This window comes from Semicossyphus pulcher, unplaced genomic scaffold (genome assembly GCF_022749685.1).
Source record: "Semicossyphus pulcher isolate SPU_LCO1_2020_fin unplaced genomic scaffold, fSemPul1.0.p SCAF_27, whole genome shotgun sequence".
Lineage (NCBI taxonomy): Eukaryota > Metazoa > Chordata > Actinopteri > Labriformes > Labridae > Semicossyphus > Semicossyphus pulcher.
In genome coordinates this window covers 4,563,277-4,590,993 of record NW_027211701.1, presented here as the reverse complement: position 1 = coordinate 4,590,993, position 27,717 = coordinate 4,563,277, and the positions used below count along the sequence as shown (strand labels likewise).

The window sequence follows — 27,717 nt, the reverse complement described above, 5'->3', positions numbered from 1 at the left end:
TTTAGACCTCGGATGGCGAATGAAACAGAAGCTCCAGGAGCGACTGGACTTTTATATATGAATATATACATCTGTAAATATGTAAATATTGAAGTTTTAAGTCGACTCAATGAGTCAAACGACTCACAGCAATGCAGCCGCCAACATCAGCCTCAACCTCCACAAACAACATGAAGTCCAATGCTCCATCCTCCACCTTAAGCCTCTTCCTGTGAGATTAAGAAGCTCTCAAACCACAGCCTCAACAAACCTCCAGCCAGCAGCATGTCTACCTCCACCTACATCCTCTGACATGCTAAATTCTATGCTCCACCTAAAGATGTGTTCACACTCATGATGCCAACCTCCACCGACAGCCTCTGCCAGCAAACTTCAGCTGTGGCCTCCACCTGCAGATTGTGTCAGAATGCTGCAGTACAGGCCTCCACCTCAAACCAAAAAGAAAGCCATTGCCTCGACCTGAAGCCGACACCTCACAGTCGGACAACCGCAGCCCATGTCTCCAGCTGGATTCTCTTCTTGCAACCTGCAGCAGCCGCCTCCACCTCCAACCTCTGACTAAACACACAGCCATCTGAAGCCTGAGCAAGCAACCTACAGCTACTGCCTCCACCTGCACATTAAAAAGATAGCTTCAGCCAAAAGCTAGATCCAAAGCCTCCTTCAGCAACAGCTAGCTCTCACCACCACCTGCACATTGTGGTCCAGCTGCAGCCTGAAGCTCCACCTAAAGCCTCCACTTGCAACCTGCAGCTTCTGCCTCCACCTGCAGATGATGTCAGAAAAACAGCAGCAAAACCCTCCAACTCAGCCTCTATAACACTCTGACTGCCGCTACCTCCTCCACCTGACAAGTGTGGAGGACAGCTGCCACCTGTGCCTCCAGCTACAGCCTCTTCTAACAACATGTCTTCATTGCCTCCACCTGCAGACAGCTGAAGTAACCTTGACCTAAAGCCTCTGCCATTATTGCAGCCGCCTCCACCTGCAAATTGTAGCCAAGAGCTGCAGCATAAACCTTCACCATAACCCTCTACCAGCAACTTGCATCCGCCTCCACCTGCAGACAGGTGAAGGAGAACCTTCGCCTAAGCTATTAAACTCCACCAGCAGATTCTGGCAGATAGCTGCAGCCCAAAACCTCTTCTGCCAGCAAATAGCTCCACCTCCAAATCATGGCACAGTTGCAGCAAAATAGCACAAAGAGTACAGTCTAGAGCTTTAATTAAGTATTAAGTGACACAGGAAAAGTAATAAAATCTCAGTGATAAGTTATAATATCTCGTTAAATAATTGAGACCAAAAACCTTGAAACAAGTTAAATGCTTAAACATAATAACTGAAATAGAAATAAAAAAAATAAATAGGCATAATTGCCTTAAATTAAAGATATTTCACCTTTATTAGATTCACTTTTTGCACGAAGGGGAGTAATAGACAATACAGTAAAATATGAACTATATTAAACATATATAAATTAACTATATTAACATAAATAAAGGTTACAAGAGCACAGAATATATAGGGAGAGAAACAGAGATACAGAAAGAGAGAGAGAGAGAAACAAAAAGAGAGAGAAAGAAAGAGAGACAGACAAATAGACAGACAGCTGGACAGACATACAAGCAGTCAAACGGCCCAGCCAGCTAAAACAGTAGATTTAAGTGAGCAAAAGCTGAAAACATGCCTCTAAACAGTGCTCATTTTAACGGGCAAAAGTTATGAGTATCAGCAAAAGAATGACACTGTCAGCATGTAGAGAGTCTGCTGAACGTGTAGATGTATTTTTTTTTATGTCTGTGATGCTAAATATGTGGACCCCACAGCAAAATACAAAAGTGCTTCCAAGTGGTTTGTCCGAGGAAGTTGAAGTCAAGTTTAACATTACGGTAGATGGAGAGTTTTTTGGCGCTCCTGTTGCTTTGAAGCTCATTGTGCCAAAACTGTTGATCTGTTTGTCTTCAAAACCTAATCAGTGGTAGAGGAGAAGATTTCCAACATTTTGAGGGTAAAATTATGTGTGTGGAGTGAAAATTGTGGGCTGAAGAGCAATTTGTCTGGAAGAAATTTGAAATATTTTAAAGATCCCTCACACTCTAATTTTTAAATCTTCCACTCTAGCCCTGAACATTCCGCGCAATACACACTAATGTTAAAATCTGAAAAAGGCTAAAAACTGCATAAAACCAAAACAGTGATGATTCAAAAACTGTAAAAGAGAGCAAAAAGCTGAATAAAAGTAAAATAGTAGAAAAAATTTTGAACATTTTAAAGCAAAAATGAAGTCTGTGAGTGAAAGTATGCTAAAGTTGTAGCATTACAAAGTTGAATGAGTTGAAGTGAAGTTGAAGATTTTTCCCATCTGTTTTCATTGTACAAAAAATGTTGAAAAAGCGGAATATTTGAAAAAGTATAAAAGTTAAAAATATGAAAAGTAGTTGCCGGAATGTCCTTAAAAAGCTGAACATTTTAAAAGTTGAGCGGTTTCTGTAGCTGAAAGTATGCAGAAGTAGTAGAAGTCCAAAAAACATACAGAATAATAAAAGAATAACAACGGAACTAGAAAAATTGCATTTCCTTGCAGAAAATGCGTGGGAATGCTGAAGCTGAAGGCTGAAATGCAATTGCAAAAAACTGCTGAAAATGCAAAACACTGAGGAAAATGCAGGAATGTGAAATAAACTGCAGGAAGCTGTTGAAAATATCTAAAAGGTGAGGACAATTAGGCAGAATGTGAGGAAAATTAAGCTCAAAGTCAGGAAGAAGAAGCAGAAGGTGTGGAAGAGGGAGCTGAAGGTGCAGAAGAAGAAGCTGAAAGTGAGGGAATAGAAGCAGAAGTTGAGGAAAATAAAGTTGAAATGGAGGAAAATGTAGTTAAAAGTGATGAGGAGGAAGCGGAAAGAGAGGAAGAAGAAGCTGAAGGTGTGGAAGAATTAGCTGAAGGTGTGGAAGTAGCTGAAGGTGAGGAAGAAGTAGTTGAAGGTGAGGAAATAGCTGAAGGTGAGGAAGAAATGGGGAATAGAGAGAAAGAAAGAGGGGGAGAAAGAAAGAGAGACAGAAAGAGATAGGGAGAGAAAGAGAGAGCGAAAGAAAGAGGAGACAGACAGGCAGCTGGAGAGAGATACAAGCAATCAGCAGTCAAACAGCCTAGGCAGCTAAAACAGTAGATGTAAGTGAGCAAAAACTGAAAACATGCCTCTAAACAGTGCTAATTTTAAGGGGCAAAAGTAATGAGTATCAGCAAGATAGATAGATATGCAACGGTTATTTGATAAATCAATATTTGATTTATAGTTGGAAGTAAACAAATCTAATAATTGATTGATCCTTTCTGTCTTTTGTCAAGTAAAAATGCCTTGCTTCTTAAGTGTAATAAGTTGCTTCTTTTCTTAAAGTAAATAAAGAGTTTGGATCGTGGTTCCTGCATTGTCGGGGTAATGCTGCACCACGCAGCCATCAGACACCGTGCTCAGGAACGACCTCCCCCTATCAAATAAATGAAGCAAAATCTCTTAAAAAATGACGCTGGAGTCATGAAAAAGCCTCGATTGAAGATAATTTTATATATTTCCACAATCATCTTTAAACAGTAAAAACAGTGTTTGAAGTGTTTGAATAACTGGCATAAATCCAAGTCCTTTATAGAGTCCAGTACAAACGTATTACATCAGAATACAAATCTTTGTCACTTTAGACACAAACAAAAGAACATTTGAATATAAAAATATTTCTACACTGACATACGAGCTACAGTTGACCAGCAACTGCAGAAATAAAAACAAGAGCCATAAAAATAATAACTTTAAAAATAGTTCATTTTACTTATTAACTCCATGTTTTAGGATAAAGGGTCATTTTGATGAAGCCGACTAATCGCTGGATGACATCTCAAAGCTTCAGTAACAAACAGTATGTTCAATTCCTTTTGAAGGCACCGGGGATAACAGCAGTTAAGGCAAACGTTAGTTATATTAAAGGACATTTATACTGTATGACCTCCGCTAGGATGTTATACATGACCGACAATCTTTTCACCTGCATGTATCACTTCGCTAATAAAGTACTTAAAATCCTGCATACCAGCTTTAAAACAGGATCCATCAGTGTCCGCTCAGCTCAGCAGGCACTAATGGACTCCAATTGCTGAATGTTCATTGTAGAAATCTGCAACAAAAAGTTCTAAACTTTTACCTCAGGCTTTTACTTAAATTAAATCACAGAAATCTAAAATTCATTTTTTGAAACGCCAGAATAGTATTGTGTTGATAAGTATTGATAAGTCAGCTTGACAGTTTAACAGGTAAAAATGTAATTTGAGATATGTAGAAGTGCATTTCAGATATCTGTAGTACAATTTTAACTTCTGCGGATTATATTATTTTCATAGTAATGTTAACAATTAGCAAAACCTGGACTATAGATGTCTTCAATGACGTCATTAGAAATGAATTTGGTATTTTGGCTACAAATCCAAAATGGATCAATGATGTCTCACACACGGAAATGCAACTGTTGTTATCTGCAACCTTAAATTACACAAGATCATCTGATAACAACATAACAAGCAAAAACTGAATCCCTACTCGTCAGCTGCTGATTAAATGTTAAAAGGGCTGGCCGTATGAATTTTTGATAACTTGAACTAGACCTGCAACAAACTTTACATTCTTTGCCTCTTTAATGTGGATCTGAAACCCCAGTCTGCAGGTGTGTAAGAGAAACACCAGCACTTTCCGAGCTCTATTCTACTCTTGGTGATAATCACCTCATCATCTTCATGACATCTTAGTTAACCAAAGAAACGTTACATTATATTATGTAGCTTCCATTCAGACATCCTCAAATCCATATACAAAACAAACATCTACAAGCACCAAACGCCACAAATCATAATTATTGTTAAAGGTTTAAGTGCAGCAAGCTGTTACATTACTTTACTTTCTCCTCTACTGTTCAACTTGAAGGCAGTTTCCGTTGTGCATGACGGCCGGGATACAGAGGTTCAGGTTTGGCACCTTCCTGTAGAGAAAGTGGAAGATCTGTGATCGTGGCCGGCTGTGGAGCTCAGCTTTGATCCGTTGGGGGTGTGTGTCCGGGGCGAGCTGCTGGCTCGTCTCCTCAGTGATCAGAAACAGTGCGTAGTTCTCAGGGTCGGGGATCTTGAACTTGTAAGCGCAGAGTGAGGAGACCTCCTCTGTGGTTGTATACGAGTGGACGAGCAGGGTTTTGGCTGTGCAGCCCGTGTCCACTTCCTGCAGGGCTACACGGAGATAGTTCTGCAGAGGGAAACAAAAACGTTAAGTTCAGACAGAAATCTTCACAAATGTTTGACGTATTAGTGATGAATTGAGCAGGCAGGGTTTTGGTTTTAGAAATAAATCACATGCAGTTGTTAAATGTTCCACCAGAGGGTGCTTTCTACCAAAAATACTAAACCACAGATCCAGATCTGCATGCTGTGATGTTAGTAGAGACTGTAGATGTGTCCTAGGCCACAACAACCTGTCATGCACCTTCCCAATGCTGAGCTTGGATGTGTTTGGAATTGGTATAACTTAGACTCACTGCCTGGATGTTCAAGGTGGGTTCAGGTCAGGCGTGATACCTGGAAGTCGTCCACAGACGGCGCTGAGCGCTGGTTGGTGCGCCGCCGGTGCCACTGGTGCAGCGTGTTCCTGGCCTCGGAGCTCAACACCCGGGCTGCCTGCTCCTCCTGGAAGTTCTTAATGAGAGACATGGCTCCATACGCACTGGTCAGGTAGTAACCCCCTGGTGAATCGACATGAGAGAGATGTTTGATTATTGATGGAGAAAAAGAAACAAAACAGACATGACAGTGAAACACATCAGAGCTTGTTATCTAGAAATGAAACCAGCCAACGTACCCAGGAAGGTCAAACACTTCCTCCTTTGTGATTGAAATAAGTCTGATCATTAATGAAAGCTTTAGGATACACACCACCTACACATGAGCAGTTCTACAATGAGCTAACGTGCCAGACAGGCTGACGCTGCTCGGAAAATATTTCAATCCGGTGAGGGTCCAGCCTCCGTTTTCCTCTCAACCTGTTCCGTTCAAATCAAACATTCACTGGAATTTCCTCCTAATGTCGTAAGGACTTTCCTTCCTATTCTTTGGTTTCTCAAGCACTAGTGCTGGACCTTCCTGACAAACTGGACTCAGCTGAGAATGTCCAGGTAAAACTCCTGTGTTAGAGGGCACTTAGAAAAGAATAAACAAACTTCAACCTCAGTCCTATCATGCTATTATGGGGAGCTAAAGCCATTATGGTAGGAAAAAAAATGCAATTTCGCTCTGTGCCTTTAGAGGACGCTATCAACTTCTCCAGTGGGCCCTGGAAAACCTGGGACTAGGGAGCTTGCTAAACTACACTTCCTCAATCTAGGACGCCCGCCTCCGATGTCATGTCTCGTTAAAAATCGTCAGGTTTGAAATGTAGACTGCAGATCAACGAAACTGTAGTATTTCACTCCAGCGACTCTCGCTGGGCCGTTCCTTTCAGAGGGAGGGGCGCAATGCATGCTGGGTGTTGTAGGAATGTAGAATGGGTGAAGCCACAAGCTGTTTGTACAACAGCTATGGCGACAGTTTCAAACATTATTGCTTCTATTGATTACAGAAAACACCAGCTTTGACTGACAGTGGCGAATTGCTCCTTTAAGGGCAAATACAACAGATTTTTCCCCTCCCCCCTTTCCCTCAGTCTCTTTCACTTTCTGCACACCTGCCTGCAATCAAGCAATTACCACCACTACAGCCAGTCCATGCCCAATCATTTTGCCATACACGCTTTGTCTCACGTTCAGATCTAGTTAACTCTTTCGCCTGCCTGCTGCCTGGCTTACACCTGTTCTCCCCGTCTCTAGGAGGTCCAGTTTGCCAGTCTGTCTTGCCACTTCACCAAGCCCGCCAGCCAGCCCCCTTCCTTCCCCACTCCCCTGCCCTAACTCCAGCCAACCTCCTTCACTACTTCCCTGCCCAGTGGATAAAATGAGATAAAGTGCCCTCTGGGTGGCCTCCCAAGGGATAAAATGGGATCAAGTGCCCTCTCAGGTGCCTAGATACACTGTTTCACATCACGACTTTCTGCTTGCTGGTTCCCCATGGCATACAACTGGTGCCCTGCCCCTCACACAGCCTGCGTACAGCACTGCCCTTGCCAGCACTTCAAATAAAGCACTGTTATTTCACACCGTACCTGTTTGTCTGTTTGGATCTGGGTTCAGCCTAAACTCGGGACATTTAGGCTAAAATCTGAGCAACGTTACGTCTGATGTAAATAGCAGTTTGTTTGTTTAATGTATTATTAATGCTCAGAAACTTTTCAAAGAGGAAATGAAATTCTTCCACTTACAAATAAGAACTTGAATTCATTAGCAGGAAAACACACCCTTCCTCAATTAGATGTAACAGCTACAGTCTGGTATCCTTCACCAGCTTTGTGGCTAATAGCTAATAACTGAAATTACGTTTTTTTCCTTTTTTTTTAAGTTACACTTTAGGCCTCAGCTGTCTTGGGATTAGCCTGCCTTACTTAGCCTGGTATGCTCCTAAGCTAATAATAGCAGACTAGCTAACATCAGGTAACTTTAGATAAAAAAATTTGAGATTCAATTCAATATTTGCCATTGTCCTAAAAATACACACAGTACAAAGTTTTGCTCTCAAACCTCAAAACTAACAAATAACCAGTGTAAATGATCTAAAACTGGACTAACAAATGACCCTTTGTCTGTCTGAACTTCTGACAGAACCAAGAGTTGCAACATTAAAACAAGAATATAAAAAATTTGTCCAAATTTGTCCCTACTTGATAAAGTGCGTAAAGCCTAATACCTTCATGACATTGAGACAACTTTTCAAACTTTATTAATCCCACTTGAGGCAATTTGTTCGGAGAAGCATAAATGCCAAATGCATTAAAATACAAACATTAAATAAAAGCTAAAAGGGAATAGGATTTAAAAATTGCTCTAATAAATTCACAGATAAATAGAAAGAGACAAAGCAAAGGAGTAAAGACCAAATCATGTGATATTGTTCTCACTGGAACAAAGTGAAAGAACATCGAATGGTGCGAAACAACGTGGCCTACCCTCTCCTTGCAGCAGAGAAGGGTCCAGCAGCTCCATCATGTACTGGATCTCCGTGTCCAGTTGAGGCATGTCACACTGAGCCACGACATAAGTCAGCATGGGCAGGAAGTCATCAGCACCGTACATCCTCCCTGGAAGGAAGTAGACAGAGAGCAGGGTAGGTGTGGTGGTCACATAAGGTCAGACAGAGGACATTACTGCAAAAATAATCTAAAACTAACACCCTTTAAGATGTAAAATAGACCTTGTGGAAAACTTTTGAAAAGCTTTTGTTTAGTTCCAGGAATTTAATGCAGGGAAATCTCTAACCTGAGTTATCCTGCATGATGGTGTAGATGAGTTTACACACACGCAGCAGCAGTGACACCTTTTTCTCCGGGGAGTACATCTTCCTCATGTTGAGGAACTTGTTGCGGATTTTCTCAATAGCCACAGGGTCAGGGGGCACAGCTCCGTCCACCCCTAGCTCGTGGGGCTTCTTGCTCTTAGCCAGAGCCAGGTTCTCCCGCAGCTGCTGCAACGCTCCACTGCTCATCTGTGCAGAACAGACACAGTTAATGTGAAAGTTAACCCGGGCTAATCATTGATGTTGTGTCTAAGAAGTCTGTTCACCTGTAAAGTTTAGATACAGAGATACTGCAGGTTAGTTTTCTTCCACAGTTCACAATGTTCTAAACAAAATGCTCCTTATTTAGAAAATCCTTTTTATGATAATGTGAAATAGTGAAATTATTATGAGATTTGGGGGGTCACACTTCTGAAAATTCACAATTTGATTTGTTTTTTGTTTTAAATATTTGTATATAAGCTCTGACACCTGTGTCACTAATACACTTATTCATAATACACCTAATTGCACAATAATTTTACACTTTTTTCATGGTTATGACAATATTCAGAATTTGATACGATTAAAAGGACGTATTTGAAGGCCGATTGCGTCACAGGGACGTTTCGAAGACTGTCCCATTTCGGAGGCTTACTTCCTCCTTTTTCCGGACTACAAAGGATCCATTGGGTACATCCTTCGCGGCCCAACATATCCCGAGATTCATTGAGCACCATTCGTACGAGATGTTGGACTCTTAAACGTCTGAGGAATAAACTTTAAATAAATAAAAGTATTTTGTTTCAAATCAACCGAATGTCTAACGATTCAAATGTAAAAAAAAACATGATGCAAGGCTAAAGGGGACATATTTTAGCTATGCAATCAATTATCTATTATTGTACTGTGTTTTTGAAGCTTGCTGGTAAAGTTTGTTCTTTTTTAAAAATGGTATACATATTTAAATGTAATTATTATAGATACCTTTTTAAAAATGTAATTCTGGAAAAACACGGAATCATACAGTTTTCACTTTTTCACTGAATAATAAACACCCAGAAATGTGAAACCCAAACAAATTATGAGAATATCCATTCAAAAGATGTGGGCCCTTTAAGGGTGTAAAGCTGGTGAAGCAAACAGGAAATCCTCCGGAGACCAGACAGTCTTATTTCAGTTCAGTCTGAGCGGTCTATATGCTGTTTAGGAACATTTAGTGCATTCAGAATATGAGTCTCAGTTGGATTTTCTCTTGCACAGTCTTGTCTCAATAAAATTAGCTCTGTGCATGTCAACGCATCAACAAGCCAATCGTTTGCAAGGCTGGGGTGAATCATAGGCTGCATGTTAACGGGAATATTAGTTACTGACAGACTAGTAATTTTCATCAAGAGAGCCAAATGTCATACCAACGACTTAAGGGAAGCTGTAATTCCACTTCCGGCGGTGAACATGGTATCTCAAAGAGTGCAGCTGCAATCTACTGATAAGTAATACTGTCATTAAAGACATATAGGTGGGGTTAAAGATACTAAAAATACTGATAGACATATAGTATGGGGTTAAAGATACTAAAAATACTGATAGACATTTGATACGCAACATTGAAAGGTCAACTGAATCCCACATCATGAAACCAAGAGCAAAGAGACGGCCTAAGGTTTCAGATTAATAGTATTCCATTTATCTCTTACCTGGAAGTCATGTAAAGCCACCTCGATCACACTCTTCAGAGGCTTCAGGACACACTTGTGCATGGCCTTCTCCAGCACCAGGTCTGTAGAGGATGACAGTAACACACAAACACGCACACACACAGACCTTTGGTTAATGAGAAACAGACATTTTGATTGTTTAAAGACACCAGATGATAATGAACTGCTCAGGCAAACAAATGAGTCATATTTCACAACTGAACGTGCATCATTGCCTGTTGTGTAAGACTAAATGTGAGACTCGCCACACTAAACTGAAACTGTTCAGTCAGCTATAAATGTTATGAAAAAATACAATTACTGTAAATGTAGTATGTGAAACACTTCACTGAATAGCACTCTGGCATGGTTTGGGTCGGATGTAACTATTTCTGTCTTAATGTGATGACACTGTCATAGAACCTACAATGAGATTAACCTCAGAGAACCTACATATAGTGTGTCAGTAATGTATAGTACAGGAATTAGCCGAGGTCAAGGTGTTTTAAGTTGTAAGAGCATAAAATAATGCCAAATATGTCATTTATAGTCTACTCCAAATACAGCTACAATAGCTGTAAATGCAGTTATTAAGTTTAACGAAGATGGCAACGAGTACTTTGTAAAAAAGGGCGACAATTGTAGTGTAAAACCACTTTTAATTTATCTTCTGAAACCTAACATACACACAGACATAAATGGAGAGTCCCTAATTACCATACTAAATGGCATCATCACAAATAGCAATGGGGAGAGGAAGCAAAAATAATGTTTTGTAACACCCAGTTTACTAAAAATATCAACAATAGCAGCTACTGAGAATTTCCTGTGGGTATTTGTGATGTATCTGTTTCTTGAAATAAAATAGCTAATTCAGTTGAAACCCTTCCTGGTTTTGAACGACCTCAAAGTGACAACTTTTAAAAATAATCTAATTTGACATTCAGAAAACTTCAGGTTTTACCAGACAGATGACATTTTTGCTTGTGTAGCTAACGGGCAACATGACTCCACGGTGCATTCTCTTTGAAGAGTTTAAGACTGGCAGCTCGAGTCTGACCTTCTTTACAACTCAACCCTACTCATAAGTGTACCATTCATTCAGTTGCACTAGGGCCTCTACAATAGCTCCATCTGTACCTCAGACCTACGTACATAGGCTTGGAAGAACTCCCTGCCTACCTCAATTTAAACAATTGTGTCTTATTGTTCACTGGCAGTACTGACTACTGATTCATACCCAAGCATCCCCAGCCTCCAGGCACGGTTTAAAACATGATTATGCAAGGGGATGCACAGAACCAAGAGCAGCATGCATGAACAGGAGTAGAACAGGGTGAAGACACTTCTCTACAGCAAAGCCTCCACACTGCCAGAGCAAAATGTTGTGGGTCACTTGAGGTAAGGGTTTGGCCGTTCTCTATTGCACACTGCTAAGTCAAATAAATCTAAAGTTATGAACTACAGGGGGCCTGAGGTGTTTACAGAGGCTGGAAAAGTCCGTAAGTTCCTCCTGTGTACTCAAGGAGGGGTACAGGGGCTCTTAAGGACACACAATCACATGCAGGCATACATATCCACAAAAAAATATTTTGACTGCGGACTTCCTGATTCCCTCCAGTAAGGCTCATTTCCTTGTGCTTTGAGCAATGTTTGTAATAAGGCTTTATCTGGACCACCAGGCTCAAAGTTCAAAGGCTTCCCTCAGACATCAACAACCTGTAGCACAATCTGTGACATTATGTGTATGAACACAATACACACATCAACATACAAATCAACAAGCTCTTAGCAGTATTAAAATGTGTGCAGTTTTCTGGTTTACAACCCAAACTGACAGCCTTTTTGTTTGTTCATGTCCAGCCAGGGCCATAAGGTCGGTGTGTGTGTCGACGGTCATACGCCCTCCTTTGACAAACACACAACAGTTGGTTAATCTACCTTTTGACCTCCCAATCCACCTTTTAAGTCTTATACTGACTATAAATACACTCCCTCTTTACCACTTAAATTAGGATATAGCATCACACTATAACTATTGGTTCCCAAGATGTCAGATTCAGTCGTAATATAACCCCTCTCATCTTAATCCTCCTATAAACACTCTGCATGGGAGCACAGACATCAGCTATACTCCACTTCTCCTTTCTTTTAAACATGCCCTGAGGGATTTTAGCCTGACGTCAGCCTGACTGCATGCTGCTGCTCGTAGCTTTATTGTGATTTTCCAGGGTGAAAATGATTAGTTATTCGGACCCACCTCTAACCATGTCAGAAATCATTCAATAAAAGTGTCTTTTTAACTACTGCTTAACCCTACGGCTGAGCGTAAAAGTATTTGTTCACGTTTCCCCTCTACAAAGGGAACATTAGTGAGCATGAGACGCTTTATGTGTGTATCTGTGGTCTGTTAGCACAACCAGAATGGATCACTTCTCTCTCTCTCTCTCTCTCTTGTCTCTGAACAAGGCTTTGCTGTTGTTGTTTACAATGAACAAAGGTTTTGAGATGAGTGCAAAGACTTACATAATAATGCAAATAGCCAAGTTAACAATAATCACATTGGAATGACACATGTCTTTAAAGAGTTGCTTGTGCCTACAGAGTTTGTTTTAACAATCACTATGACGCTGATTAACACCATACTTTCTTTTTTGTTTTAGATTTTTTAGCTTTGCCTTCATTATATGTGACAACTGAAGACAGGAAAACATGGGGAAGAAGAGAGAGTGGGGGATGACATGCACCAAATGATCGGCAGACCGGGAGTGCAGTGCATCGAGGACTGTAGCCTCTTCACATGGGGCGCCTGCTCTACCAACTGAGCTAAACCAGCACCCCAACATAACTTTTTGATACCCTTTTTCTAAACCTTTTTTCTTGGAACTATAAAATACTTCCTAAATGTTGTCCTAACACAAGCCGCCATACAGGAATTTCACCTCAATGGAAAAAGAAACTATAAACAGTATATGTTGACTAAACATTCAATTCCAGGTTGTGGCACTTTCCAGTTTTTGGTACTAAAGGTTAAATACCACATAGCCCTTACAGAAATACAATTAAATGAGATTTTTGCCCTTAAAAAAGGGTCTGACCAATATGGGATGTTTGAGATCAATGCCAATATACAGGGGACAGATTTACGATATGGTGTATTGATACTGGATTGATTTTCGCTTTAGATATGGCTATAATAAGACATTCAGAAAGCTTTCTTAAACATACAACTGTACTAGAAAATCTTTAACATTATTATACATTGTCAGCTCACTCTCGTGCAGGCCTGCTCCATTGCAATGCTTGGCTATGGCTATGTGCTGGACACAGTGCAGAGAGTGTAAACTATGGAGATGGACAAGCTATGTAAAGATAGAATTTTTAAATCACCATACATTGTTTTCTGCATTATATGTTCTGTGAGAGACGTTTTCACATCTTAAAATCTATATACTGACGCTGATCTATCTGAACTAAGCCCATAGTGGCCTTATGATATCCGCTGAGTGCTATATAGGTCGGGCTCTAACTCAAATTAGCCTCTATATGCTGAGAGCTTAAACCAACCACAGAGGCCAAGAATAACTCATTGGGGCACAGCACGCTGGCATTTCTGTAACTCAACACCAGGAATGAGGCAGACAAATATGGAAAACTTCAACAAGTACGACTGATTCCCAAGACAGTGTCAAGCCTGGGCAGTGACTGCACATTGTCAATGAATGAAGTCATTTTGAAATTCTTTTCTGATGGCGGTTTTACTTCTCCAATTATACTGGAAGGAAAGCATGTAGAGAACTGAATGCTGTCAAAATGGGATATGACTACAACGTCACACTCGTGCCCACGCTCGCATGAGGAGACGTTTCACAAAGACACAAACATTCCACCACGCAAACAACAAATCTAAAAGGTACACGTTCATTGTTTTAAAGATTTACAACGCTCTTGGCAGACTTACCTATCTGGTCCTCAGGAATGAGTGACTCTAAAGGGGGGTCCAGCTCGGAGCTCTGGCGCAGGTAAGCCTTCATCTGTGTCATGAACTGCCTGAGAGTCTGCAGAAAATCCATCCCTGATGTGTGACAGCCTCGGTTTTCCTGAACAAAGCTGATGTAGTCCTGGACCAGGGAGCCAAAATAAGAGCTTTTGTCCCTGGAAAGCTCAGCGATCCTTTTCACCGCCCGTCTCTCCGGGGTTATGAGAGAGCTGAGCATGCCGCTCACCTTGCGGAAGCGTCCCTTTAGCGCCCTGGGGATGACAAAAGAACCACCACCAAGGCTCACACCAACCCTTTGCCGCCGCGCCTTAAAAGATGGACGGAGGCGCATTTCGAGGTCGTTCTCTAGGCCGACACCGTAGTCTTCCTCCTCCTCTTCTTCTCCGTCCTCGTCATCGTCACTGCTGTCCTCCACTGGGTCTTGATGATTAAGGTGTCTGGGTGGGCTAGGGGCTAGCCCCAGGGAGAATCCTGGAGCCTGTGAATATTCCAGTGAGTCAGAGGAGGAAGTAGACATGCTCATGTCACTGAGCCTCTGGTGTCCCCTCTCATTTGGCGTGCCAGCATTATTCTCCAGAAGCACATCTGCAGGTGGAGGCTGGCAGGATGGAAGTTTGGCACGGGACAGAGCCTTAGCGATAGTCTCATCGTCCAGGGCAATGTGGCAGCGATGAGCCTCCAGATCAGGCTTCTTGGGCCTTGGAGGCGGTGGGTTTGAAGGCACATGGATTGGTGAGCTGGTGGTGGTGGTTTTGGACGGGCTGCTGTGCTTGGCACCCATTTGAGGTGGTGGGGGTGCTGGGCGCTTGCTGGGGGACTGCTGTTGCCTTGCAGACACACCAACAGCCACTGGCATGCTCTTAGGTCGTGTGGTAGCTGCTGGAGGTCCAGGTGGAGGTGGAGCAGGACGCCGTCGTGACATCGAGCGAGGAGGAGGGGGGCGAGGGGGAGCTTGCCGCTCTTTGCCGTTCAGTTTGATGTTGTTCTGCTCACTAGCTTGACTGCTGCTTAACTGCTTCACAGATGCTTTCTCCGCATTCTCTAGGTTATCAGACTTCACAGCATTTGAACGTGGATCGTCGTCACAGCTGTGTTGGTGCTGAAGAGTCTGGAGGAACAGGGGGTTGACGAAGCACAGAGGACCACTGGAGTGTCTTCTTTCCAGGTGAAAGGAGGGTGGAGGAGCGTGGGACCTTAGGGTTGGGGGCGCACTGTCGCAGTGAGCCCCGGTGTGTCTCTGCTGTGACCCCCCGACCTCCCTGTTCCTGTTAGTCCGCTGGGGGCTGAGCGTTCGGCTCAGAGGGCGACAGGGACGAGGGGGAGAGCGACGCTGACTGCAGAGGGCAGAGTCCCAGAAGCCTGTGAAACACAGACACAGAAACGATTAGAGGCAAACAGTAACTTTCTCTAAGTTAGACGCACCTTTCTGCTTGGACAATAAAGGTTCCAAGAAAGGGAATATCCTCAAACAGCAACTGGCATCAGGAGTCTTCAAATTAGAAGATCAGTCAAAGAATAAATGTAAAAGAAAAAACACAGCAACTATGGCTCACCAGTGGTCAGATGATTCCTAAAGGTTTTCCTTAGTGTTCTCTCTGCATGTCTCTCTGCTCGGTTTTGGCTTCTTTACTTTTGCCGGTGGCAGAAATGCCGTGAGTTCAGCCCTGTGTCTCTCTGCTCTGATTCACTCAGTGTCGATACACAACCAGCAAACACACAAAGAGGGAGTCGCCCATGCTAATGACAGAGTGGGAGGGCTCTGAACACACCACACAGTTCCAGCTCCTCCACTCCTTCTTCCTGCTCTGTTTTCCTCTCTCATACGTCCACAGCTCCCCTAGCTGAATAGTTTGAGCAGTTTGTCTGTAAACTTTCTGCTAAATATGGTTCATGGTTCAATATGGTTCAAACATGGTTCATGTGATTTTCTGCCTCTTTTCATTCTGTCCCAAAAACAGTAGAGCATACATGCTCCCTTTCTGACTCATGTGTGCCTTTTCACTGAATCATCCCACTATTCACCAAGACAATCCTCATGCAAACACACTCTGCATTCACAACGGCATGGAAAGATATGTCCAAGAATAAATACATGGTCAAAACAGCATTAATTACACAGAAAAGAAGAGGCAAAAAGTCATCCCACATCAAAATATCTATGCAGTGACAGCAATAGGAGCGCAGTTCCTGCAGGCTAAAATTGGAAACTTTAACTGCCTTTCCCGGAGCAGTTAAGACCCACGGTCCAGCTGATAAAGCAGTTTCATATGTCTTATGTTACCTCAGTGTCTGGACTTTAAAACTATGCTTGTGGTATTCTTACTGGCCCATGTGAGCAATGACCACCCGGTGCTGTAGAGTCTGTCTGCGGGGCAAGACTGCAACAAGCGTCAAATCCTAATTCGCAAATATTATGCTCACGTGGTCCTCAGATTCAAGAAAGATGAGTCATTTCCCCTGTGATCTATGCTTTTATTTTTCTGATATTTGACCAAAAAAAGAACAAACTGTAAACTCTCAGATATAAGATCGGATTAAATAAAATCTGAATCTCTGATAACAAATCTTGTGTGCAGCCAAAAAACAAGTAGTTTCAAACAAAACCTTCATGAACGGTGCAATCACATGTGCTGCAATTGTTTACGTAGTAAATAAGCATTTCCATCAATAAAAGAGTCATGCCATACTCTGCATTTTGTTCCATTACTTCCATTTGAGTTATTTTTCAAACTATACGTCTCGACTTTTACTGACTGTGGCTTAACAGTGTTAAAAAAAGAGAAGCAACAGGAAATAATTAGTGAATAAATCAGTGTATCTGTATCACATGCACCTCTGTACTCATGTTTAAGGCACATTAATTAGTAGGGATGTACAATATTATCAGCACGTTATCGGTATATCTGCATATAATGGCTTGAAAATTACATTTTGGCAATGGCAGATATGTCATTTTTCTGTTGATATTTTCCGCAGATAAAACAATGCTTTAATTCTGCCTAAATGCTTGATGATTCCCTAAAAAAAGAAAATATTGCATGTCAATAAATATGGTATTTTGTACACAACCTTTAAGTAATTTTCTTATATTGCCCAGTGAACGTGTACATTTTAAAAAGCACTGTATCATGTTATTTCTGCATCTGCCAGTGGGCCACTACAATAAGAGTAGGCATGATATCAAATCCACTACAGGGGAGACTTGATGTTGTCTGCAATTAGGTGGAAAAAAGACATGTGCCTAATATATCGGTATCGAAATCGGATATCGGTAAATAATCAAATATCGTGCATCCCTATTAATTAGTGAGCAGTTTGTTGTCGCAGAATGTAACCCTGACAGGGTGAGCAGGGTTCCTCTGTAAAAAAAGAAGGCTGACTACACCCAAGAATTAAACTACATTGAATCATGTAACATGTTTACTATGTCCACCATCTTTAGTTTGTAGCATGGTGACATATTTCTGTTAATCAATACATACATTTCTTAGCACATGGTGTAACACTATCAGTCTGTTACAGAAAGTGTTTGAAAGCTAGCGTTAGCGGTGGCTACGAGTTATCCAACATTGTTTAACCTCAAGTTATTACACAGTTGTGTTAAATGATTGATTGTGATTGGTTAATTACAGCATTCATTTCCAAATCAATATATTGTGTCAAATAATTGTAAGTAAAAAGCCGTGTAAAAAGCGGGATAATGGTTCGTGAGCAGGACTGTAACCTTGACAGGGTGAGCAGGACACTTGTCTAACCCTGAAGGGACCCCCTCTTACATATGGCCTGATGTCCCTTCAGATTTTTACTATCCATTGTCCCTTTACTTGCTGATAAATCAACATTACAACAATTATATTATTGCACCAATTTGTCTGATTCTCAATGTTTTCAATTTAGAACACTGCACTTGGCATTATCATGTTTAGTCAAGCATTTGAGCTTCCTGCCCTGAGTGTGACATCAGAGAAAAATGTGAATATGGTGTCCGGCCCTCCCTGGAGTCATGCTGCAAGTGTTGCTTAGAAAACTGTTACCCTAATGAGAAATATCCATAAGTCACTGAATTCCTATAATGAGCAACATCATTTAATAAGTGAAACACACCTGAAAATGTGACCTTTTTTGTGCATAAAAACACCTTCTATATGCCCTCAGGGAATGCAAATCAGCTGCTCCGACATTGCAATAGTCAAACGCCTGATGCAGTTTGTCACATGTGTTTGTGCTTCACATGTGTAAGCCCAGTTTCCACAACATAGAATATGGCAGTCTGCTTTTTATCTTTAAATAGAAGCTACCCTGTGGAGAAGGGGAGTTTCCCTTTATGACTGTATGAGCTGGCTAAGAAAAGCTCAAGCTGGCTCACACTTAAAAAGGCCCTTTCAACCTCTCCCCCTTCTCATCAAACAGCAATGTAAAAGGCATTTCAGAGCAGGCTTACACCCACGTCCATTCACAGGAATTCCAACACGGAGATACAAAAGCAGCTTTTCATGTCTGGAGAAGCTATGACACAGTTTGCTGTTAATGTTACGTTAGTACTCACACTCGCATGTCTTGTGTGTTTTCATACACGTTTGAATGTGGTGTGATGGTATGTGTGTGTTTAGACAGCACTGAAGCTTTCCACTGGCCACTCCCTTCTCCCCCTCACTAAGCACCGAGCTATGTCGTACACTTCTGCTGTAGAAGGCTGACTCACTGCAGTTTCACAGCAGCTGAGCCTAGAATAACTTGACAGAGATGAAGATCTGCTGTGAAACCAGACCTTAGTAGTCAGGGTGAACTGAAAAAGAGAACTAAATAAAATCCTGTGCACACAAAGTGCCTGTTTAACCTCCATTTGTGTGCTTAGTTTAATGACATGTTTTAGCAGGTGTAGCAATCACAGGGAGGAAACCCGGCACCTCGAGGATTAAGGACAATGTGGTATATTACTGTACAATACCGCTGCTTTCATTTATGAGGTCCAATCTCATATACTACTACTATACTTTTTTTCCAAGCATAACACATGTTGCTATTATTAATATTATTGCTATCCATTTCTTTCAGTTTAAGCTAATAAAGTATGAGAACCAACTTGCAGTGTACTACTTGGTCTGCCTGCATAGTCCCACATTATCATGTTCCTTCATTATATGGTGCCATGTTTTGATTATTACTATGTAAAAATTGATTAATTGATTGATGGCAAAGTCTGTAGTTGCGCAGTTTTCCTTTGGTGTTACGCTGAAGTGCACTAAGTTGGGGTCCAGTAACAGAAACTTTGCACTCTGGAGTTACAGTTTGTTGTTGGGAAATAAAACCCAGAATATGACAGAGAAAATATGGACCTCAAGATAATTTCCTCCTCAATTGTCACATTGGAATTTCTTTGAATGCACTGACAAGTTTTATCTGCGAGTATCAGTATCTACTTGGACTGCTGTAAGCACATATCTGTAATGTTACAGCGGACGGCATTTTAGAACACTTTAATTGTGCCAAACCTGGCATTGTTTTGTATAATAACAAACTAAACACGATATTACATGTAAATTAGGTTTGGAGGTGTTGGTATGTGAGCTTTAAATAATAGGAGAGAAACCAGGTTAGCTGTTTCCCCCCTGCTTCCATTCTTTATGGTTGGCTAATAGCTTCCCATCTCCCAACCAGGGAGATGTGAAGAGACTTGACATGGATAATGATCGGCTTTTTATGTAATAATGGTAAATGTGAGAACATTCGAACATATACACAGTGACGACAGATAATAGCTGCCTAGCTTGTAGGTCCTGAGCGTCATGGGGGAGGGGCATAAAAATGTAACAAAGCAAAGTAAATGAGTATACACCCCCCTCTGCAGAGCAAGAACATTGTTTTGTACTATCTGGGAAACAACAAACAATCATATCATTCGGAGAAAATATATACATACGTATATATCAAGAAAACCGACATTGTAACTTTTGACACCATAGGGGCAGATACTGGCATATATGGGACTAAAAAAAAGATTCACATATATTTTTACTGTAATGTGAACTTTAAGGCAAACTCTGATTCTGCTAATCAAGCATCTCTTCTACATTTTTAACCAGATCATGAAAGAAACAAATCTAAAACCTACAGAATGCTTTGATGAATAGTGTTTATCATACTTGATGTGTAGTTAAAACTTGGAAAACCACTAGTATCGTCATAAGATGTGTGTTGATACAGAATTTCAAACCAGTAAAGACATAAATGAGGCTACCTGCTCCAAGCTGAGCCACCTCCTCCAGTTCTTTCTGAGTCTTTGCAGATGCAATGGCCTCTGGGAGTTTGAGTGGGAAAGGCAGTACATCCCTGAGTGAAAGATAAACAGACAGTGAATGTGACACTGAATAAACATATGAAGCACAATATAAAAGGAGAGAGCAGCAATAGTCAAATAGAAGTCCTTGTGTGAGTTGAGTTATGAATGTTCAAATGCTGATACACTTGTGTGCACAGTTCAATGTGTACTCTTCTATGTTGAATTTGGTTGCTTTACGGTCAGGGTTAAAAGGACATTGTCCGCAGTTTGACAGGGATATCCTCAGCAAAAGAACGATGACGCCACAGTTTTGGTTGGCAAAACAAACATGTTGGCTGGCATACAGAGAAGTGAAAACACTTTCAATCATCATATTGTGAACATGCTGACACACTCTTTATTTCCATTACAAACACATATACATCAGATCTAGAAATAGTGAACACACACAGGTTTGGATCGTTAATGTTAATTTACGGTCAGCTCTGTATTCGTCAGATATAGGAGGCCTGTTTAATGTGCTGACATCATTCCAGTTGAATTCGATGTTGTTGTTGATCGTTCTTGCAGCAACATTTCCTGTGCCTGTTGTTGTTAACTCCTACGTCTGACTGTGTGTCCTGAGCTGGCACTGGACAAAACAAGAAGTAAACGTTGTGGGCACGAAGAGCTGACTGCTGCTTACTCAACAAACATGATAGTCATCCACGGAGTCTCCATCCTCTGATCATCCTCTGATCATCACAGAGCAAAACAGAGAAGTGCAGGATGTGACGGAGAGAGACAGAAGAGGAAATGTAAGTTGTTTACCTGCTAATACAGTAGAAAGCCACCAGGCGGAAAAGATCTGCAAAGCTGATCCCAGATCCCTCAAGAGAAAAGGCTGCAAACACATGAAATATATGAAGAGTGAACTCAATTTCATGGATTTGAACTCAATTTAATGTGGATGGTCGTTGAGGTCATTGAGTCATCTGAGCCATTGTTCAGTGCTCACTAACTGATCAGCAACTTTCTACACATTAAAGTAATAACCTCGAAGATTTGAATTAAAATAAATGTCTGTTAAGTCACTATCCATCACTGAATGAGGTAACACAATGGTGATTGAGGCTATGGCCCACTGATGAAAGCCTTTGCATTTGCAGTATTACAGACTGGGTGTCTGGAGCAACTTTTATGGGAAAAAATCACAAGCAGCGCCCAGTTAGTGACGCGTTTTCCATCAGCCAGCAGTGGTTGGTCTGTTTATTGCAAGTAAACAGTAATCTACTATGGCTGAACAAACAAAGAAAAGATCGATGACTACAGATACGACTTCAAAAATTAGTGAAAAGAAAAAGAAAAAGAAACAAATTCGACGCTCAGATGAAGGTTAACAGTCTTAAAAGGAAAGCGACCGTCAGCGAGGAAAATCAAGAGTTACATCCGTTACAAAGGGACCCAACCGTGGAGGTCTGGTTATCTGGGAAGTTTATTCCCACAATTGTCGTTTAGCGCCATAAGGTGAAATAGAACGAAACTGAGATCTTCGAGATTAACACATTAAAACAATAGGAAGACATTATAGCCAAAGCAAACATACTGTATATAATTGCTACTAAATAAAGTTAATCTACTTCAACTAAATTCACAATATTTACTAATATTTTCATATTGCAGGTTCTTTTAAAGTGCTCCGACTAACACTCAAACCTTAATCTTCCAGTCCCCAAACACTGATATTCTAGACAAACACTGTACATAAAAAGGTGGTACTGCACATTAAAAAGAGTGTTTTTGTCAGTGGATTCTGGTGGCTATGAAGAGATGTAGAGGCTGTTTCTGGTTTTAGCCACTGACTCTTTAAAAGTAACAAGCTAACACTTTAGAGACGCTTAATGTGACTTTGTTAAGACACTTCAGTATCAATCTGAGCCTTTAAGTAAAAACAAATGTTAATGGATGTTCTCTGATTGTGCAAATTTGCCAACAAGGATGACATTATAAGCATTACAGCCTGTGTCGTGGCTGCAAGCTGAAACAATCTGTTACTGGAGCAATGCAAACACTTTTTATACTTTTTAGTAATTTAGAGTCTAAAATAGTCAAAAAAAAACCCAGAATTACCCCTCACAAATCTTTTTTTTTTAACTGTGGATTCAAAGTTAATTTCAAACCATTCATACACAAGGGGGACTTCAGGCAGCACTGGCAGTATGAGAGGCTAACTTGAGAGCAACTGACCCACATCTAAAGGCAAACCAGGCCAAAGGCGCCCCCTCCTCCTCCCACATGTGCTGTCATTTCAGCAGGGAAAATCCACAGCTGGTATGTCAACACACTTTGCACACTTTGGCGCTGTCACAACTCCATGACTAATTTAGCGCAGCACTTCAATGTAGGACAAATTATTGTTATATTATAAATTACCGTATGATTATGAATTAAAACCTTTGTTTTAATGTAATAACAGAGAGTTGTGAACCACTAAGGAAAGTCCCTTTAAACGCTGTCCCTCGCTCACATACTCTCATTTCTCGTTTGTGTCGCGTGTTTAGAGTTTATCTTTGAACACAATACGCGGCGGCAGACAGGAAGTGACATCTTTAACTCTCTGACCCGGAGTTGGCTGTGGTTTAAAAAGACTTAATCAGAAGACCAAATGAAACTTTTGAGCACTCAGATGAGTATAGTCCATAACACATTCAGAGTCAAAATGAGTTTACCTTTTAGAAAACACACATGGCTAACTAAACTTTGCTTATAAGATCAGCAGATTGACAAACATCAGACAACACTTTTAAATTTATCTTGAAGTCTGTTTGGGATTGTAATCTGAAATCATTAATGTATTTGACTATATCCAAATGACTACATCCTGATGGTGATAACCACATCCAACCAACACTGCAGGAACATAGTTAAGCTACTTGCAATGTTTAATTTAACGTAAAATAGGAAATCCTTTCTGCATTCTTTCTTCATTATAACTGGTATAAAAACACAACACAGCAAGGCCAGCCGCAAACTGGCTGCAAGACAAAGAAAAAACAACAATAGCTACAGCGTAACTTACAAAAGTCACACAACCTTGGGGCTGTACAGATTTTACCGATCAAACGCCTTCCTACTCGACATATACAGACTTTAAATTAAACTTTGGAATGTGAAGAATATTTTGTTCATGTTTCTACATTGAGAATTGCTTGAATCAATATAATTTGTGTTTTTAAGCACACGTGATTTACATAAATTATTTATCTCTGTGAATATTTACAACTATTAGGTTGTATTATGTGTGGCATTATCAATATCATATTATAATATATCTTATCATATCTTGTATCATATTGTAAATAGAATTGTAATGTTGAAAGTAATGTTTGAAGTAATGAAATGTAATGCAAGAAAGTAATGTTTGTCATTGTCATGTTGAAAGTTATAACAATGTAATTTCCCCTTGGCGATCGGTCTTTTGATCTATCGATCTATTTTGGCTTGGGTTGTACAGATTCTAAGTATATATAGCATTTGAAAACACTCAGAAACACAAGAAATTATACAATAACAAGCGAAAAACATACTAATAAAGTCACTGTTCTTTTATTGCAGGTGAAACTATCCAAACGCCTTTGCACTCTGCTGGTAGAAATGAGCATATCTCATATATCAAGCATATCAAAGAATGTAAAAAGATTAATTAAGTTATGGAGTGTTTCAAAACATTTTTAATGTTAATACTTTTAGATTTTTCATCAATATGGTTTGTGTTTTTTTTTTTTTTAAATAAAATAAAATAAAAAGTCTGAATGTAGCCACTTCCACTAACCAAAACGCACACTTAACTACCTGAGGAAACAGCAACAACAACAACACAGGCGTGTTTAACTGCAACTGAAGTTTGACACATACAGTATAAATACCTTAATAGAGCAAAAGTTGCAGTTTTAAATGTCTTTGCTCTCATTGTACGGAATTGATGCCAAAATAGCCTCCGTGATAGGTGCTGCCATCTTGCGATGATGATGTCACACTTCCGCTAATCAAAACACACACTTAACTTACTGAAAAAACAGCAAAGATCCCGCTCGTAGGTTTAACAGCAGAACAGCTTCTTTGTGTTGGTCTGAGGTTAACGTTCACAGGTATGTAAACTTCAATGACTGTAGTGATCGTTTTTCTTATGTCTCCTCTCGCCGATCGTCCTCCACTCTGCTAATCAGGAACTGATCGGCTGCAGGAGCCGTATTTGTCAGCAGAGCTGTCAATCATCCTTTTGACAGCATCAAATAACTAATTAAAAATAAACTTGTCAGAAAAATGAACACTTGGATGTAAATCAGCATGGTAAGAACTAACTACAATGACAGAAACCATGTTGGAGAAAAATGAATTTGACTTGTATTTTGATTTTATAGTTTGACTCATGTCCCATCTGTTAACATGGAGGAGGCGGGCTTTATGACCTATACTGCAGCCAGTCAGCAGGGGGCGCTTGAAATGTTTTGGCTTCACTTTCAGGGAGCTGTCATGTCGTCCATCTTTTTATACAGTCTGTGGTTAAAACACACACATTACTTACTGTACTGGCTCTCTCTGACAGGGAAGTGGCTGATGGGAGTTGTTGACTGGTCCTCCTTCAGACGCACAGACAAAACTTTTCTCTGAAGAGCAGCTGACTTACTGACCAGGAACACCTGCAACATGGAATCAGAAAGCACACCCTCTCAAATAAAATGGACACACTCTAACATATATATCATAGGACAATAATCCCCTCACCCCAGGTGTCTGTTTGAGAAGAATACGGCCGGCCTCCTCTTCACTGACTGCCAGCAGCAGCCACACCGGATGGGTTTGAGTCAGCCTGTCCAACACACTCATCCTCCTTCGCAAGGAGTCATACCCAGAATCCCTTTCACCCCCCACACCGCCACAGTGAAGAGACTGCAGGTAAACACCGCTCACTTCACTCTCCAGCCTGGCAGAGAGACACAGAGACAGAGTAAAACACTTTCACCATCTCCTGGTGAAAATGAGTACCACGTGTCATTCAGAAATCAGATTTAACAGAATGAAAACCAATGAAGGGCAAGCTGAAGTTTTAACACATGACCTGCATTAATAGAACATTTCCAGGTAATTTCAGAAATAAAAAACAAGAGAAGTCAGGTAGATAAAAGTCGTGAGTGTCGTGTGTAAACCAGTCTTACCCCTTCAACTCCATCGGCTCCTTATCAGCTGTGGGAGAGATCTGGACCATCTCCTTCTTCAGCTCCCCAATCTCCAACGCAAACGTGTCAATCAGCTGGACGGAGACAGAATGAGACTTTGATTGATGAGGGAAGATAGGAAGGCAAAGAAGAGGAGGGGGAACAGCAGTAAACGAAACCGACACCATTCCTCAAACATATATTAGGAAGCAAGAAACAGAGACGGAGGGACTGTACTGCTAACGCTAGAACAAAGGGCAGGGAAACCGTTAGTCATTTTTCCTGTGTCGACCTCATTTCCTACAGACAGGAAGCATGGAGACAAAGCATTTTAAAACATTACCCACATTAACATCCGGAGTGCTCCCTAAAATTTCCCCAAGCTGCACAGTAGAGATACTAACACAAGTCTTTGCCCGAAAGTGTCCTAACTGAAAATGCAATTTCTGCAATGAACAGCTCAGCTTTGTGTAAACATCTGGATGAATCTGGGCAGGAAGGCCTGAAAGATTGCATCTACCGTGTCATGGAGGAATATTTCCAGGCCCACAGAGATAAGGGTCCTTTAAATCTATGTTAAGCAGCTTGCAATGACCCTATTTTTAATAATCAAATCAAATCAAATCAATAATGACAGCAAAGTATTTTACTTGTCTTTTTACTGTATATTTAGTTTTAGCCCTTATATAGGATTTAATCAGTGACAACACAGATATGGGATATAAGGAGACAGGGTTCATCTTTGTCTTTGTTGAACATGGGGTCGGTCTGAACAAAGAAAACAGGTACGGAGCTGGAAAAAACAAAAAGTTGTAGACCTTTAATGCACTCATGCGGCGTCGTTATAATCAGAAAAAATATGTTCCTGACTGGGAAATTCACTTGACAATGCTTAAAATTCGGAACAACAATTTGGTGAGTCAGAGAGAATTTTGATTCATACTTAAAAAGTTCAAAAACTTGACATCATATTACAGAGAAACCTGGCAGAACAAAGTAAACACTGGGTTGACTGTGCAAAGCTTTTTATTAACTGAAGCTTGCATATAAATGTTTGCTCACGTGTAATTTGTAATGTGGTATTAAGCAAGTTTCCCAACTGGAAATGGGATAATCCAAGGAGCAGGTAAACACAGGGCACCACTAGAAATATATTTTAAAGAGATGATCTTACAAGGACGAGGAAGACAATCTAAAAGGACAATAGGGAAAACAAGGGAGTATATGAACAGGGCTTACTAATGACAAAATCAGGGGCAGGTGAGTTAAGTGAGCACAGGTGTGGATAATCAGTGGATCAGGAAACACGTTGGTGAAAGACAGGAGATGAAAGACCGTCAAAATAAAACAGAAAATGAACTGATTACCCGAATGTTACAACCAACATTACAAATAAGATTTTGTGGTTGGCTGCGTCATCACTTTCATTTTTGTTTCTTTTAAAATTAAGACCATAGATCTGCTCTGTTACAAGTAAAAGGGAAGGATGAATAAATTAGCTGCTGAATCAGCTTTAGGTAGTTCCTGTTTGAATACGTCATGGCCTCGGCCTTGGCTACAAGTTTGATGTGTTCCCTTGTGTTTCTTGTTGTCTCTCTCTCTCTGTTTGTCTCTGGGCGTGGCTCCTGACTGCTTCAGCCTGCTCACCTTTTTCTCATCAAGTCATCAGCCTGCAGTGTATATATACCCTGATTCTTCACTCGATCGTTCAGTCTACCTATGGCATACAACGGTAAGGCCTTCCTTATACTTTAAATTATTGCGTCCTGTGATTGCCCACTGCTAACACATTTCTCCTGTGCTCTCAAGACCCCTGGTCGTCCACTCAGTCTCTCACTGCCTGGCCACCTCTCATCCCCAACCCAAACTCCATCTCAGAATTAACAGCCTGTACCCAAAACTTCATTAAAACCTCTTCAACCAGGGCGCTGTTTGGCTCAGTCGGTAGAGCGGGCGCCCCATGTACAGAGGCTACAGTCCTTGTCGCACTGACCGCAGGTTCAACTCCCGGTCTGCCAATCATTTGGTGCATGTCATCCCCCACTCTCTACTCCCAACATTTCCTGTCTATCTTCAGCTGTCCTCTAAATAAAGCCCAAGGC

General features: G+C 41.0%; 1 protein-coding gene across 2 annotated transcripts in view; it reads right to left on the bottom strand.

The window, feature by feature from the left end:
• Positions 1-3,543: 3,543 nt before the first annotated feature.
• LOC138604862 (ras and Rab interactor 2-like) overlaps positions 3,544-27,717 on the bottom strand; it is a 43,759-nt gene continuing 19,585 nt past the window's right edge. Inside the window, exons 3-13 of one of the 2 annotated variants that reach the window (XM_069676888.1) lie at positions 25,616-25,710; positions 25,185-25,383; positions 24,985-25,099; positions 21,231-21,303; positions 20,379-20,470; positions 14,102-15,499; positions 10,141-10,223; positions 8,428-8,653; positions 8,118-8,249; positions 5,606-5,769; positions 3,544-5,276 (exon numbers count right to left, since the gene is read on the bottom strand). In XM_069676888.1, coding sequence (XP_069532989.1) covers positions 4,947-5,276; positions 5,606-5,769; positions 8,118-8,249; positions 8,428-8,653; positions 10,141-10,223; positions 14,102-15,499; positions 20,379-20,470; positions 21,231-21,303; positions 24,985-25,099; positions 25,185-25,383; positions 25,616-25,710 — 2,907 coding nt within the window. In that variant the 3' untranslated portion in view covers positions 3,544-4,946. Of the gene's footprint in view, positions 5,277-5,565; positions 5,770-8,117; positions 8,250-8,427; positions 8,654-10,140; positions 10,224-14,101; positions 15,500-20,378; positions 20,471-21,230; positions 21,304-24,984; positions 25,100-25,184; positions 25,384-25,615; positions 25,711-27,717 lie in introns of both variants that reach the window. The other variant, XM_069676889.1, reaches the window with a different exon arrangement.